The following is a 16893-nucleotide window of genomic DNA, read 5'->3' as shown; positions in this document are numbered from 1 at the left end:
AAGTAGGCTACAAATATGAATATGTACCAATCTGATCAAAATACAACTAAATCAAGAAAATATTGCAAATAAATTGGATTTATTTGCACGTAAACTGCACACTTCAGTTTACTATTTCTCATTGCAAAATTATTTTGTACACATAGGCCCATGGTTAAATTTACCATAGGGCAGAGTGGGCACAGGCCCAGGTACCACGGTCTTTAGGGGCCAAAACTGATACATGTGTACATTTGCGTGACCAAATTAATCTCACACTTGACCATTTTAGCTTTTTGCATAAATTAGTTCCAATTTTAACAATATTTGACCATTCAAGCTTCAATATGGCCAAATTTTTTGCGCGGATCGCGCATTTGTAAGGATCCATATCATGCTGATGTGCCTATGAACCTCCAAGTAAATCCTCTATTTCATTTATCCCTGGCAAATCAGATAAACACCCTGATTTGGGACAAATCTAAATTAAGTATAAAATGAAAAATTCCTTGTGTTGTGCTTGTATTTCATGCGCAATTGTCCCACCGGGAATGTTTCAAACATTTGTCTCCCTCAATGACCCAGATACCACACCACTTGAAACAACACTATTAAGTATGTTTGTTATATGATAATGGGGGGGGGTCAAAAAGTTTTGTCTGTCAAAAGAGGGGGTCAAAAAGTTTAGCGGTCCATCGAGGGGGGTCAAAAAAGTTTTGAGGAAAAATTTGAGTTAGACCAGCCCCCCTACCAAAGTATTAATGAACACTCCCTAAGCACTGTATGTGCACTTGATTTCAGTAGGGTAGCCAGCGGGGGTCAGGGGAGCAGACTGTCCTCCCTTTTTTGCCATCAATGAAAATAACCAAGATACAATATCCATAAACGTAAAAGAAATTGTGTAATATAGTTTCGAATCGAAATTTGCAAGTACACAGAGCTATAATTACGAAAATACATAGCCTAAATCCTAGCAGCTACATATTTTAAATAAAGACCCCACAATTTCCACAAATTTTGAAAACAATTCGAGCTGCTCAATGTATTTCTGCATGCAATTTCCAGTTTATTAACAACAAACTTGAAACGCGACATCACAATATGGTACACATACTTTGCAATATGACAAATTTGTCATTATTTATTATACAAAAATATTGTTACACAGATACACTAAAATAATTTATTGCTTGACATTTCAACATAGCAGTAATTTGATCATTTTCATCTGTCATTCCGTGGTGAAGTTTTATTACAATACTCCGCTTCAGTACCATTCAAGCTGGTGAATTCATCATAGTAACAATATCACGATGCATCATTTGAGCGTTTGATCTAAATATTAACCCTTTGTTACCGCGAACTGTTTTGCAGACTACGTTTAATTTTCATGCATTTGTCAGTCATAAAAAAATCCCCACTTCTTGTGTTGACAATACGAACTCAAGTTCAGAAATTTAGAATTTGTTTATAGACTTTTAACACGTACAACTCTTGCATGCAGCCGAACCACGTGATTATAATCAAGAAAAGGTAGGCTTTTTATTCACGTGACCTAATTTCTTACTGCGCAGACGCATTTTGAAATGACTGAGAAACATATTGAGTCCACGTGGTCAAGGAGATTTATGATTCGTTGTATGTGCTAATTAATGAAAGTAACTTCTTTGCGCATGTCGGTGATACTACCCGGTGATATTTTTGATATAATTGTGATGAAGGATGATTATAATTATTGTAACACGTTGCGTGTATCATCTTCACATATTCTGAGTGAATTGTATAGAATGCTTAAGGGGTGGGTTTGGAATGGCAGGCTGGTCAGGGGTGAAAAACAAATTGTCGCCTTTTTGACAAGAAGACATGTGTATTCATAATGTACAGTAAAAAAAAACATAGTAATACCTCAAAGTATCTTTTTTGGGCCAAATCTATAAATCCCGGTCATGAGGCACCCCCCCTCTGTCGTTAAAAATGACATGCGTTTGTTTATCATCGCTCGGCAACTGTCGCTAGAGAAATTCATTGACAGACACGCAAATGATTGACAGCATATATTATCATAATCATGATAATGGGGTCAAACACACCCCAGACACACCCCTGCTTTTGGACCAATCAGAATTGGCGATTCCCGAATGTTTGTACCGGGATCGAAGTTTACACGTCACACATCATGGCTGCGGTAAATGCAGGCCGAAGAAATGCCAGGCGGCAAAATATCCAGGTCAAAAGGCAGATTTTATAGAGGCCATGCGAGAAATAGGGTAAGTTTATGGGGGAAGAGATACACACGTATCCTCCTTTCTATTTTTCCAACATTGAAACCCCTATACAAATGTTTAAGCTTATTAAGCTTAACAATGACAATGTGTATTCCACATACGCATACGATACGGGACCTGAGTTTGAGATAGTGCGTGATGATAGAATGGGGGTGAGGGGGGGGGGGCAACAAAGCAGTCTTCCTACTACAGATAAGTCAATTATATTTGATATATTTTAAAGAAGTATTTTGTTCTCCTAGCATCCTCTTTGTATGAAATTAATTTTTCCGTGCATATATCCACAAACAAATTCCAAAATGATTCTGATTTTGCTTTTGATAGTTATGCATGATTATGTGTATTACACTGCTCCATCATGTCCATAGACAATTTGTTGTAATTTCGTTCTGGTGTATCAGAACGTAATTCAAATTTGACGATATTTTTGGTAATGAAATTAATTTGTAAGTAATTTTGTGTACATAAACATTATGTAGCCTGAGCTTAATTCCATGGTATAAAAATCTTTTTTGGTTTTTTTTGGTTGAGAAAAGTGGGCCAGGTGTGGATCACGAAATGTTCCATTTTAAGTAAGATATAAGCAATGCAATATTCTACAATCTGGTAGCATATCTGAGCTTCTGAGGACTCCATGTATGATTGTCATTCTAAATTCATAATGGATCATTTTCTTCATGTTTATACATGTGTGTTCATTAAATACAGCCCATTGCAATAGTCATCAAAAGTGTATTTCTTTATTGTTCAGATACAACCAAATGCAAATAAATGCATGGCTTCAGGATCTAGTGAGCCAAACAGAAAGGCACCGCATGATGGGGTGGTCCCATCGTCAAATAAGATGGGCCCAATATTGTAACTGGGCCCACAAACTAAAGGCAGGTTATATGAAGTAATTAATCAATGACTTCCAACCACAGAGGCACATTGCACAACATACCACTGTAACGTCATGCACTGAAAGTGTGGGATGTAGGGTGTCCACTAACATGTATTACTTACATGACCCCAAGCAATTCTCGTCATACACAAATATGTGTATGAAATCAGCACTATAATAGTATAAATATTAATATCGCTAGAAGCTTCAGAACCCCATCTCCCATAAAGTGAAGTATTAATTCACTCCGACATTGAATTCAGCATACTCTGCACCTCAGGACCAACTCTTTCTTTTTTAGGTACTTTCTTTCATCATCTTTGCTTCAATCTTGCTTCATCCTTCAATTGCTGTTTTTTAATTGGTGTAGCACATTTTCACATCACTGTCACATGTGTTGAAAAATAAATCACTACAATCTTTTCAAGAATTGAATCTGTTTTTGTTGGCAACTTGTCTTTCTTTGTCTGAAGCCTCTTAAAGTCTTAGGGGCAGTGATTTCAGTGATTTCGTCAATCAGTGAAGCTAACAAATCACCAACAATTATCACAGTTTGTATATATTTGTCAAGATATTGTGTGCTAACATATAATCTCTATTCAAATACAAACATAATGTTAACATGACACATTTGACTGAAGAATGTTTTGGGAGTTTGTCAGTAGCCACAATCAATGTGTGACCATCCAGCACAACTGAGCCCTGAAGTCGCCAATGATCATTTTTGGGATATTCAACCAAAATATTCTGCTTGAAATTAGCTGTAAAATGATGTATATCATGTCTGTAGTACTTGACATTTAAGTAGTGAAAAATCAATAAAACAGTCAATCAATCCTTTGTTTCCTATTGTTTATTGTTAACATCAATGGAGCATATCTCAATAGTGGCACTGGCGACATCCGGGCTCAGTTGTGGTGGATAGTCACATATAACTTCATATTTATTAACACTGGCATTTTTTCCTTCTTGCCAATTATTCAGTTACATCAAAAGTACCTTAATGCTTAACGACATATGTTTTTCTCTTTTATCTCTAGGATGCACACGTGGGAGACGTGAACGATTACTTTGGATTTCCAGCTATTATTTTGGATTTAATTAGGGCTATGTTTCATTTGAACATTGTGGGGAGATTCGTGAAGGTGCCCTCCCATTTCGCTTCCTTTATTCTGCCAGGTCGTTGTTGGGCCCATTATACCATGATTTTAACATATTTAATTTGTGACCTGGCAGTTGTTTCTTCCATTTCAATGAATTTATCTTCATACACTTATGTAATAATTTCTGTATGATTTAATTTTATATACATGTCCTGGTGTACGTCCATATCAAAACTGCTACATCAAGGCTGGTACATGTGTCTCATTTCACATAATAGTTAGAATAAATACCAGACTCATCTCGAATGGAGGTCATTTCAAATCATCCCAAATCACATGGTTTAAGAATACAGAGAACATTCCTAAACCATGTAACTTGGGGATGATTTGAAGTGACCTCCATTTCGGAGATGAGTCTGGTATTTATTCCTAGCTATTATGTGAAATGAGACACATGTACCACCTGATAAGTGCATCATTTTGATATGGACGTACACATATATGATTTATCGAAGTAAGTCAAAAGTGGAAAGAGATATGACAGCCAAAAAACATTTACTGGACCACAGTTTATTGTAAAATGTATTTGGTTTTATTTACACACATATTACAGTGAACACATTTTTTCAATACACAACATAATATTTCAGTAATTGGTATCATAATAATAATAAAGTACTTTTTTTTAAACATGTAGTCCGCTGCAAGCCATTGCTTCATGTGCAGATGGTTTTAAGTTTTAGTTTTCAATTCAGCATAGGCTTTAACAAAATGTGACCATCTTTTAATTTTCACCCTTGTAAAACTTTCACCTTGGATATCTGAAATTGGTTTACAATTGACATCCCCTCAAAATATGTTTTTGCAACACCCATAGAATTGTAACAACAAAGACTACAATTTTAATTAGCAAAAACAGCCTGTACACCTTTTTCGTAATTGACCACTTTGTTGTCGCGTTGCCTATAATTAGGCTGTAGTTAGCTGAGCGGAAAACTGAAAGCGAGGCTACAGATTTCAAATGAGACTGGGTACATGTGTAGTACAAGTACAATAAAAGTATATTGTGTTTAGCATGTCCCCAATTTTAATGTGTATAATTAATTAGGGTTAATTTCTTGAAAATAATTAAATGAACTCTAATAGCCTTTAATTACTTATGCAGATTAAAATGAGCAAAACGCTACACATACAATTTTCCTTGTACTACACATACCAAGTGTCACCTAGATAGTCCTTATAGTTACTTATGTAATTTGTATGTAACTTACATGTACATCTTTAGCCTTTAGTATGTAACTTACATGTACATTTTCTGCTTCACGAACTCCGTCCTAATTGGAGTCAGCACCATGAGTTAAGCATAGCCAAATGCCGCCAATGGCAGCAAAGTGGTCAATTACTGAAAAGGGTGATTGCTTTGCCATCGGACTATTGGGCTATTCCACTTGAAATTCATGTTACCCATATAGAACATTTTTGAAATATCATAGGGGCAGAATGTTTTCAAATTTAACTTGTCAGGCTTAATCATTTGCAAACTCATACTTCCCCTGTATTCTGGCTATATCTTCCACAACTGGAGTGGGTATTACAAATTTATGGAATTTACCCAATTGTTGATTATATTCAAAACTCATACTCCCTCTGTGGAAAACTTTAGCTAAATCTTTAGGGGTAGTGTGGATTTTAAATGGAATAACCGATTGGTTGTCAATATGTCATCAAAATGTGTTGATGGAGATAAACTGTTTTCAATGCCTTTCATTCATCTAATAATTCGCAGCACTCAGATCAAAACTTCAGTATCATAATGAACATATTGAAATGGCAACTGAATGCAAATATATGATGTGATCAAAGAAAATCAGTCAGAACTCTGAAATTTGACATTTTAACTTTCTTATAGGTAACAAGCATTTATAAAGCTGCATTTTGCGCAAAATTCCAATCAAATTCAATGACCAGTTCCAAAGATATGAGTATTAAAGAATTTCCAAAACAAGAGACTGATTGTGCTTGATCGCATCACATATTACCACACATCGTCACAGGAAGTTCCAAGTCTATCATGTACTGTCATGCAGTCATTATCCATTTCATGAAAAGTATCCAAAGTATTGAATTGTAAGTTATCGCATACCAAAGTGAATAGAAATTGACCAAATGACACAAAAATGATAGACAATATGCATTCATGAAGTTTGATAAGAAATGGTTTGAACTTTTAAGCGAACCCTATTGCATTTACTCATAAACAATAACAGGAGTTATGTACTGTTTCAATGACTTCTTGTAATACAGCATGTATCACCTAAAAATGTTCAAATTTCTAAATAATTGTTTTCATCTGTTTAAAATGTGATACACAAAATTAGTTTTTATTATGAAACTATCATGTCACTAATCTATAAGCAATCCTTAATTGAAGTTCTTCTTTCAAAGTAACAACTGATTAAATGAAACATGTTCAACTGTATCAAATTTCAACTGTATGACTATGTATATAAATTGCCCAATAGGCCTAGGCAATGTAACAATTATTGATCATCCCATAGCAAACATACATGATATGGCCCAATTTGGATTCTTTACATTAAATGAGCGTAACTTTCGATGGACTATGCTAAAATGATAATGATAAATAACATGACGGTAATTGCCATAAAGGGACAGGCATGCAGGCAGTGGTAGCATTAAGGCCCGAAAGTTGGGGGGGGGTGTTTTTCACTCCCGAGCTTGCAGAAAATCCAAATACTATATATATGGGGTGAAAATTAAATCTTGGGGGTGATAAATATTTTGCAGTGTAGTCAGGGGTAGGAAGGAGTAAGGTCCAAAAGTAGAGGATCAGAGTTCACCCCGAGCTTGCACATTCCCAATATATGGAGGGTGAAAATTAATATTTGTTAAATTTAGGGGCTCATTCACCCCCGATCGGGGGTTAATGCTACCCCTGCATGCAGGGTCACTGTAAATGGGAATCTGTATACATGATTAATTGCATAGTAATTCATCAAAAGTAATGCTGCTAAGCACATACAAGTATACATTTTCAAAAAGAAAATACTCTAGTGCTGGCAATATACATAGTATCTCCACACGGAAAACAAATTGGCATAGAAAATCTAAAGTAGGAGTTTTTTAAACAACTGCTCATTTCGAAACTCGTTTTTTGAGAAAAGTCCCAGATTTAATTTTCCATGCAAATTTTTCCATGTAGGGTAGATATTCTGTATTTTGCACACACTATTACCTTATGAAATTTGTATGACATTTATCTTCAGGCCTACTCATTGATGGTTTCCTACTGATATTTATTATTGGATTTTACATTTACAAGCTGTAATTGCAAAGTTAAAGCCTGAAATTATTTCCTTTCAAAATTTTGTCCAGGTATGCTAAAAAGTAATGACTGCACAAAAGTAATGCAGTGCAGTCCATTCAATCAAATGTTGTCATCAACCTATTTGATCGTAGTGCAGGGTTATGTGTGTGAGACGAACTGTCACGGTAGATTGCAATCATGCTTTTGTTGAATGCAATTGAGTAGTCCGCCATATTTACGGGATGATACGTCACATGCAAGGCCTCTATTGCTTTTCAAATGTCAATACATGAGTTGTTACCCTTGATTTGGTTGAAAAAAGAGGTGAAAGGACTGCAACTTAATAAACCCAGCAAAATTCAAAAGTCTCCACTAGTTCCGTCCCCATTTAATCAGAGTCTGATGAGTTTATGGCAAAATAATTTATATAATAGTTTTCTATACACTTTCATTCGAAAGTTGATACCAAATTTGATATCAAAAGTTTAATCATCGGGACCATAGGAGCGGTTGTTTGGAAATTCGTGCAATTTGAAAAATTTCAAATTACGAATTGACCACGCAAAAGCCAATGCATTGTATAGCCTTATCATGTGGCCTGAAGCAACCCGTACAGGGATCATTGTACACATGCCTGTGCACAATTGAAAGAGCGTGGTATTTGATTTGGATTTTGACATGCATGGGTACACCTTTAACCTGCCGGCCTATTTAGGCGACGTAATTGTTGGCACTCACGCTACGTGATACAGTTACCTATGTTTTTCAAATTGCACAAATTTCCAAACAGCGGTTCCTATGCTCCCGATGATTTAACTTTTTATATCAAATTTGGTGTCAACCTTCAAGGAAAGTGTATATGAAATTATGATATGAATTATTTTGCCATAAACTCATCAGACTTTGATTAAATGGGGATGGAACTAGTGGAGACTTTTTATTTTGACTGTGTTTAGTTTCTAATCACATAATTAACACAACTCCTATATGTAGAGTACAACAAAACTACTCATGGTATATTGTAATACTGCTCTGGGTATCAGTGTGAATAAAATTATGTTTATGTTTTTTATACATGTACATTACAGTGTGTTTTCTTTAGAGTACCATATTACCGGTAATACATTTTCAAATATCTTCATAATAATTATTTTTATTGTCGCATTACATTATGTGATGGTGCTTGCTAAACACCTCTACCCTGCAGTCATACACTGTAATGAAATGGGGTGATAGTAAGTCATAAAGTAATAGAGGATAGTTTGGTACATGGATTTTCAATCTACTTCAGCAAGGTTGTGTCCTGTATCGAACAACCTGCATAAAGAAACAGTCATGAACAATATTAAGGGGCACTACACCCATGTGGTAAATTTGTGACTATTTTTGCATTTTTCTCAAAAATAAAAGGAATCCAATTACTACACTGAAATTTCATTGACTCAAGACAAGCGGTTCAGTATATATGGTAGGAAATGAGGTACATCCTAGCGGTACCTTATTTCTGATCATAAATAACAAACCGCTTGTCTGAAATTCCAGTGTAGTAATTGGATTCCTTGCCCCTATATATACATAACTTTTGTTACCACTGTGTTATTACTTTTTGAGAAAAATGGAAAAATAGACACAAATTTATCGAGGGGTGTAGTACTGTGACACATTTCAGTGGTCCCAACACAGAATGCCGTATATGAAGGACAAAATATGTTTCTGAGAAAAACGTTTTTGAAGGATGTTACTATAAATATTGGAGTCGACTCCACTGTTACCTCTCAGTCAATTCCATTTGAAATAGACGTTAAAGATTCCAACTATTAAACTGTATCTTCAAGAAAAACTTTAGATATCACTAGCTCTACAGTTATGTCACATCACATGTGAAATGGAAATATTTTGAACAATCACTCTACGCCACTATATGTTGCGACAGATGATTTGTTGTGCATCTGTGGAAACCCTGAACAAATAGAATGATTATTATAGGTTTTCTACACCCCTCGATAAATTTATGTCTATTTTTGCATTTTTCTAAAAAACTAATAACACAGTGGTAACAAAAGTTATGTATATTATAGGGCAAGAAATCGAATTACTACACTGGAATTTCAGTGACCCAAAACAAGCGGTTCGTTATTTATGATAGGAAAAGAGGTACCGCTAGAATGTACCTTATTTCCTATCATATATACTGAACTGCTTGTCTTGAGTCACTGAAATTTCAGTGTAGTAATTGCATTTCTTGCCCCTAAAATATACATAAGTTTTGTTACCACTGTGTTATTATTTTGTGAGAAAAATGCAAAAATAGTCACGAATTTACCACAGGGGTGTAGTACCCCCTTAAAATAACAAATAATGAAAATAGCAATTACTAATAATCATAAATTACATATACCATGTCCACATCACTTTGATTATTACTCGCCATTTTATGGAAGACTTTAATTTGTCAACCGTCAGATGTACTCAGCTACTGATGTTGTACTGGCTACCTGATGAATACTCGTGATAGTACAACTTCAACTTATGCATCAAAAGGAAGATGCTTTTACACTTCCAGATATGCTATAGACCATTCCTATAATTGTACTTTCCTGCTGTTGATGGAGTGCACATCAATATCACATATTACAAAATAAGAAAAGCAAGGTGAAGGATATTACATCAATATTTCTGTATTTTATAAACGCATGATACCCTTATTGACCATGCTTTGTTTCTATATAATTATGTGATTTTGATGTTCATCCAATCAATGGCAGGAAAGTGCTAGTTATAAGAATGGTGTATAATGAGTTATGGCCATTTTAATAGCAAGTACAACATCAGTAGGTTTGGATATCTGATCCAAGTAATCCAAGTTATGTAGACAAAGGTTCTTTTGACTTTACCATTATATAAAATTATATATTTACATAGTAATGGGAAACATTCATTTTGAGGCAATGTGGTTGCTGATGTGAGTATCCAAGTATGGCATGGTAGAAGAAAAAGTAATTGCCCTCAAGGCACACACAATATATACAGATCATTTGCAAGTATGGATTTCAACTGAAATAGTCCATTACAAAAATCACACAACATACTAGTGTATGTAGTATAAAAACCTTAGTTAACAGAAAGCCAACATAAGCAGTATTTTGTGATGGTTGCATGCATTTACTTCTTCCCTTAACCTTCTATATATAATTATTAATACACATCTTGTATGTTTACATAATAATAACTTGAAACTGATATAAACGAAGGTAATGCTACTCCCTATTCCAGAGAAATACAAAGCTAATTTTTTACGATAAAACAAATATTATTGAGTTCTGCCAATTTGGTACTAACTGGAGATAAAAGAAACAGTGCACTATTTTGCTAATTTCCTGCAAAAAGAGCCAAAACATTACATTTTAAATTATACTTAGTACAAGTCTTTAGACTTGATTGTCACAGGATGTGAAAACACCCCAAAAATGCATGTTTTTGGCCCTTCATTCATAAATTTGGCCAAATAGTGAATTTTAACTTTTATTGCCAGTTAGGACTAACTAAAGCATTACTGAGGATAATATTTTGTAATTCAAAAAACTTAGTGCTGTAATGTTCTGGAATAGGGAGTAGTCACTCTCATCTTCCTACTTGGAAAACTAGAATGCAAGGGCCAGTAAGTCAGAGACATGGAGGACGAGGCTGTTGATGAGTTGGTAGCTTCTCTTTGAGGTGCCCTCAATTGATGGCACATGGAAGAACCGGGGTTTAAAGAATATTAATGAATTGCATCGAACTAAATTAAGTGTTTGTTTAATGCAAATAATGATAATAACATATCAATATAATTTTATTTTGTTGTTATTTACATTTAAAAGCAATGCAAGTAAGTCTAAGTTTTGGTGTTTTGTTAAAGGACCTAGCCAGGCAATGGAGGCATTTGGACTTACAATGAATCTGACTTATAGTAGATACATGATAGAGTATTTCTCCAACCTTTAATAACAGAATTCGTTAAAGAGGAATGTGTCGGCCACATCATGTCCCAAATATAACATGGGGATATTAAACAATTGTATAGTGTTGTACAACAATATTGTACTTCACATGATATGTATATATATAATAGGATATTTTGTACCAGAGTAGATGCGCTGCAAAGATTTTATGGCACAGGGAACCCTGAGAGCAGCGTCAGCTGCTTTTGTGACTCATCTATACCTATGCTGGGGACCACAGTCACTGCCCTGTCTGGAGACACCAAGTTGTTATTAGGGGCATAACCAGAGGAGGGGGTGCATTGAATAATCAGAAGGCCTAATTTTGGTGCTGTGAGTTGCAATGGCTCACTTCCAGCAGAATCCCTAAACAAAATATTTCCTGGTTATGCCCCTGTTTGCATTGACGCACAGATGGTCACATTTGCAATCGAAGGTTAATTTCATAGTCTAATTTTGATGGACATAATTGTGTACATCCATATCAAAATTATGCACTTGTCAGCTGCTGCATGAATCTTATTTCTTTATAATAATTAGGAATAAATTACCAAGGTCATCTAAAGTGCAGATAAATTCAAATCATCCCCAAGTCCCATGCTTTTAGGATTTTCTCTGTATTCTAAACCATGTGATTTCAGGGATGATTTGAAGTCAACACCACTTTAGATGAGTCTGGTATTTATTCCTAGCTATTATGTTAAAAGAGACACATGTGGCAGCCTACAAATGCATCCTTTTGGTATGGATGTACATAATTAGTTGGGTGTGATACAGAATAGGCCCAAATTAAGTTGAAATGGAAAATGGCTCCAAAAGAGCAATACAGCTCTGCAACACTTTCATTCATTCATACATAAACCCATTCCTTCATTCACTTGTTCAGTCAATACCTAAAGAAAAAAATCTTCATTCATTGAAGAAGTAGTAAATGAATGACATAGCAAGTGAATGAATGAGTGAGTAAATTAATAAATGAATGAATGAATGAATGAAAGTAAGAAAGAATTATGAACTAAAAGCAAGTAAGAATTTGCAAATAAAATGTTATAACATTTGAAAATAACCTTTGATTGCTTCTGTTGCAAGGTTGGAGAATGATCAGAAGACACTCTTGGACTGAATTTGTGTAGGGGATGGGGTGATTTTCACCTTAGGATTGATTGAAATAAAATCTGAAAACTATATTTCTCTATCATGTAGCTGCTCAAATCACCTGCAGATTAAGTAGCTGTAATGAATTATGCAGAATGAACATAAATATATTTCTCTTGTTAGATGTGAAGTAATGTCAAATGTTACAGATGTAAACTGTCTGCATTGAATTATCATTAGGAATGGAAGATGTTATTTCCGCAAGTCATAAATTCTTCTCCAGGAGGTGAACATATCGGCATGGAAGATCGGCAGCATTCACCCTAGGCTACTTAATCTGTCAATGACCTTATTTGCTGCATGTATACAATGCACAAGTTTTCCAAGTACACCTATATAAAGTATTCACCCAGTTTTATAAGCTGCCAATGTTCACAAGTTGTTCATGCACTACAACAAAAATCCTATACCTTTTGTTACAGGATACGTTTTCTTGAATATGACACCTGAAATCTGCATTCAGAAAGTTTGTTATTATCCAAATCAAAAGTGACACTTGATAAGATTCCCAATAGCATATCACAGCAAAGCTATTCTGGGTAAAATGATTACATGCATGAATGTAGACCCACTTTCTGTTGTATAATTAAGAGGCTAATAACTGTGCATGGGTTATTCGAAGGGCATTGTAACAAATTTAACATTTTGCCTTTGGAACCGAGGATTATCCCAAGGGGCACATCCCCTAAGGGTATTCCGAGTTCCAAAACAAAATGTTTAGATTTGTCACAATCCCCTCGTAACAACTAATGCGCAGTTATTAACCCATAATTGATAATTTGCTGAAGCATCCTTTTGGATTTGGACAATAACAGGCTTTGGAGAGAGATCTCCTTTGCATCCTGCTCAATTTCATAAATGGTGTGTAAAATTATGTAGACATCTTCTGTATCTAAATTTACTTGTCTTAATTGTTGTTTCCTTGAAGGACTTACGAACAATGGCAACTGAGGAAGAGTTGTTACTTAGTATCCTAGGTGTAGAAGAGAATAAGCGGGGTGACTTTGCTTTAAAAATTGACATGATCATGGTGCTATAAATTACAGATTTCTTAACAAGCAAACCATCATGATTTTCAATGTGCTGACAGGAAAATTGGCAGACACATTATGGGACATTTCAATGCAAGTGAAAGACAATATCAGCAGAAACCCACAAAGGCGAGAAACTACCCATTTTTGGGGAGAAATGGTGTGGCTAGGCGAGAAAGGACCAGGAAAGGCAAGAAAGCCTATTTAAAAATGTGAGGAATGGAGATGTTAAGATAACTAAATTAAGTCTTGCTCAGATCATGGGCAAGGTTGGCAAGGAAAGGTTAGAAAGAGGCAGGTAAGGCGAGGTACAACCAGACCTGCCACAGACATTTTGTCTAGAATTGAAGACGCAATTAACACCCATTGTTATCATGTTGACTCAATTGGTCATAACCAATTTATTACACTCAACCAGAAAGCCCAGGAAGATTATGACCAATTGAGTCAACATGATAACAATGGTGTTAATTGGGTGCTACTTCAATTCCGGATAAAATGTCTGTGGCAGGTCTGGATGTGCTGGATGTACCGCCCCTTTCCTTGCCATTTCCTGCCTTTTCTCGCCAAACTTGACCAGGATCTAAGCAAGACTTAGTTATCTTAAACTTGTCATTCCTCACCTTTTTTAACAGACTACCTCGCCTTTCCTCACCCTTTCTCGCCTAGACTCGCCACTTCTTGCCAAAATGGGTACTTTCTCGCCTTTGTGGGTTTCTATTGATAAGAGCAGCAGAAATTTAAGCATTACAGGACTTACCATGACCTTTCATTGGGGCCCCGCATGTCCGGCATCTGGGCATCGTGCGTGGTCGCTTAGATGTAGAGCCAACATGATAGCCACCAGACAAGTAGTGGCTATGGTCCGAATGGCGGAAAGCGTGAGCGGTTCGCTCTAAACGCTTCAAGACACGCTTTCTCTTATTTGTCAGTAATGCTTGGGCTTGAGCTGCTCTTATCCTGAGTTTGTCTTTACTTGCTAAAGTAAGCTGGGAAGAAGTAATGCACTCATTTCCTACTACCTCTGCCATAACTCGTTTACCTGCATCTAGCCAACCAACATTAAAAGAAATAGTTGACAAGCACATTGCTGTCCGAATCTGTGTTGCAGAGCTGTATTGCTCTTTTGGAGCCATTTTCCAGAGCAAGCTGTTGTAGGACTCATTGGCGTTCTGTGTCAGACACTGACTGCAATGCGATAGTAAGTCAACATCAGATAGGTCCTGTTGAAAAATACACAGTTTCACATTCCATTATTAAGTAATGTCCATAATGTGTGATCACTTTACGATTCATGTTTAATATCAATACTGTCAACATTATTAACATTCACTTGTTGCGATGAAGGTAATTTGTGGTGATATGAGTGGTATAAACTGCACTGAAGGTTATGATGAATACATCTCATGTCAAATATTTTTGATATACAATCCTTTCTTGGTATATACTGCCAAAGATTATTAGTGCTGTTAATAGTCACACATCCATTGAGGAACAGAATATTGAAACTTTCACTCCATTTAAAGCTTATTTATAAACTTTGCTTCAGTGCTGTGCTGAAATGAATGGGAGATATGTTGTAATGATCTTACAGAAGATGCCTAGATTTTATATAGTTTTGTGTAAATTAAAAGGAAATTTGATTTAGTTGCTTGGTGCTGTGGTGAAGCTACAAAGTTGCACTATCACATATATATCCTTACATCATATATGGGCTTCATTACTGCTACCATGGCTGGTGTAAATGGATCATCAACTGGTTCAGAGTTGTTAGTACCACTAAGCTCATCTTTCTTAAAATTGCACCAGGTGTCATTTCTTGTCGGGCAGTAACTGTGGTCCCCAGCATAGTGATACAGGCCAGCCATGGTTTCTGCTGACGCTGCTTCAGGATTCCCTTTGTTGGTCCTCAAAGCCTTGCCATAAAATGCTTGCAGCGCATCTACTCTTTTACGGTGGAGACGACCCTTCCCGTCCAATGTCTTCCCGTCGGCAAGTTTCACTCCTTTCACCACACAAAAGAAAAGGAATCAATGAAATCAGCTTGGTTTATGTAATAAATTTAGGTTTTATCTTATTTACATCTGTTTTATGATGTGTCCTGTCAAAATTTAATGACGTTTTAAAAACCACATATGATAAGCTTTTACACTTGTATAAAACTGTATGATACTCCATAGGTAGTTATTGCTACATGATCCTATGGCTGTGGAGCAGGCGTCTACAGGATTTCTCTATGCACAGCAATCATTGTGAAGTACGACTCTGGTCTCCAGCTATATACTGTCCTCTGATGGATGACCAGTGAAAAGGTTAAATACAAACTTTAATCATTAATACCTTTTTTTTCTCTACAAGCTTTCTGAGTCTGCATCCCATCCTCTTCTGTATGTGGCCGACACATTCCTCTTTAACGGTTGTAACATCTGGCCCATATGGCTGCTCCTGTGTAATTCTTGAAAATGAAGACGAATCGCCATCCCCTACATAAGTTGTGTATCTCAGTCCAAGAGTGTCTTCTGATCTGTAAAATGAGTTTCAAATTAACGTCTATGTGAATACACAATATAAAATATAGGACGGAGTACCATCAAATTCCATCAATACAAAAGTTAATCACTTTGTGCATTGCAAGTTGACAACAGCAGAGTGTACAACAGACATTTTGACCCCAAACTGACATCACTGAAATTAAAAGAAGAAACAAATGTTGTACACATCATACAGAAAAATCAAAACAAATGGTGCTTGAGAAATAAATTCATGATTGGTAATAACCTGTTAAACAACCGAGAAATGCCTTCTGCCTCCATTGCCAGGCTAGATCCATCGAAGTTCTTAGGGCACACATCTGAGTGCCCTACAAACCAATCTAAATATTCTTTTGAGCTATGCTCTTCCTCTTTGTGTTTGCTACATTCTCTGTGTGAAAAACAATATGAAGCAAATCAAAATGTAAAAATGAAATCCATGTGAGCAACTACATTGACTCATGATCAGTGTGAAGAGTGTTTATAGTGTTTGTTGAGGTTGTGGAAACTTGCTTGCCAGATTAAATGAAAGCAGTCACTCTGCATGAAGTTCCACAAAACAAAATTGAAGGTATACATGTTGCTCATGAGATGCACAATAATCATGGTTCATACTGT

The 16893-nt window shown here is 35.9% G+C and overlaps 2 protein-coding genes across 2 annotated transcripts in view; both read right to left on the bottom strand.

Annotated features, from left to right (window-relative positions):
- LOC140166252 (DNA-binding protein RFX6-like) overlaps positions 1–16893 on the bottom strand; it is an 83789-nt gene that overhangs the window by 1166 nt on the left and 65730 nt on the right. The gene's annotated exons all lie outside the window — the stretch shown is intronic.
- On the bottom strand, positions 10948–16148 carry LOC140165529 (uncharacterized). Its single transcript, XM_072188814.1, has 4 exons — positions 16085–16148; positions 15448–15749; positions 14505–14967; positions 10948–10955 (listed from the first exon to the last, which is right to left on the bottom strand). The coding sequence occupies exons 1-4, from the start codon at positions 16146–16148 to the stop codon at positions 10948–10950; spliced, it is 837 nt and encodes a 278-aa protein (XP_072044915.1).

The sequence above is a fragment of the Amphiura filiformis genome, chromosome 12, assembly GCF_039555335.1.
Source record: "Amphiura filiformis chromosome 12, Afil_fr2py, whole genome shotgun sequence".
Lineage (NCBI taxonomy): Eukaryota > Metazoa > Echinodermata > Ophiuroidea > Amphilepidida > Amphiuridae > Amphiura > Amphiura filiformis.
The sequence above is the reverse complement of the archived record's forward strand: the minus strand, read 5'-3'. Positions and strand labels throughout refer to the sequence as shown.

Coding starts and splice junctions, on each gene's coding strand:
- LOC140165529 (XM_072188814.1), bottom strand. CDS start 16,148: ATGTGTCGGCCACATACAGAAGAGGATGGGATGCAGACTCAGAAAGCT. Junction 15,750..16,084: donor AGCTTGTAGAGAAAAAAAAG/GTATTAATGATT, acceptor GTGTGGTGAAAG/GAGTGAAACTTGCCGACGGG. Junction 14,968..15,447: donor TAATGAAGCCCATATATGAT/GTAAGGATATAT, acceptor ATTTTTCAACAG/GACCTATCTGATGTTGACTT.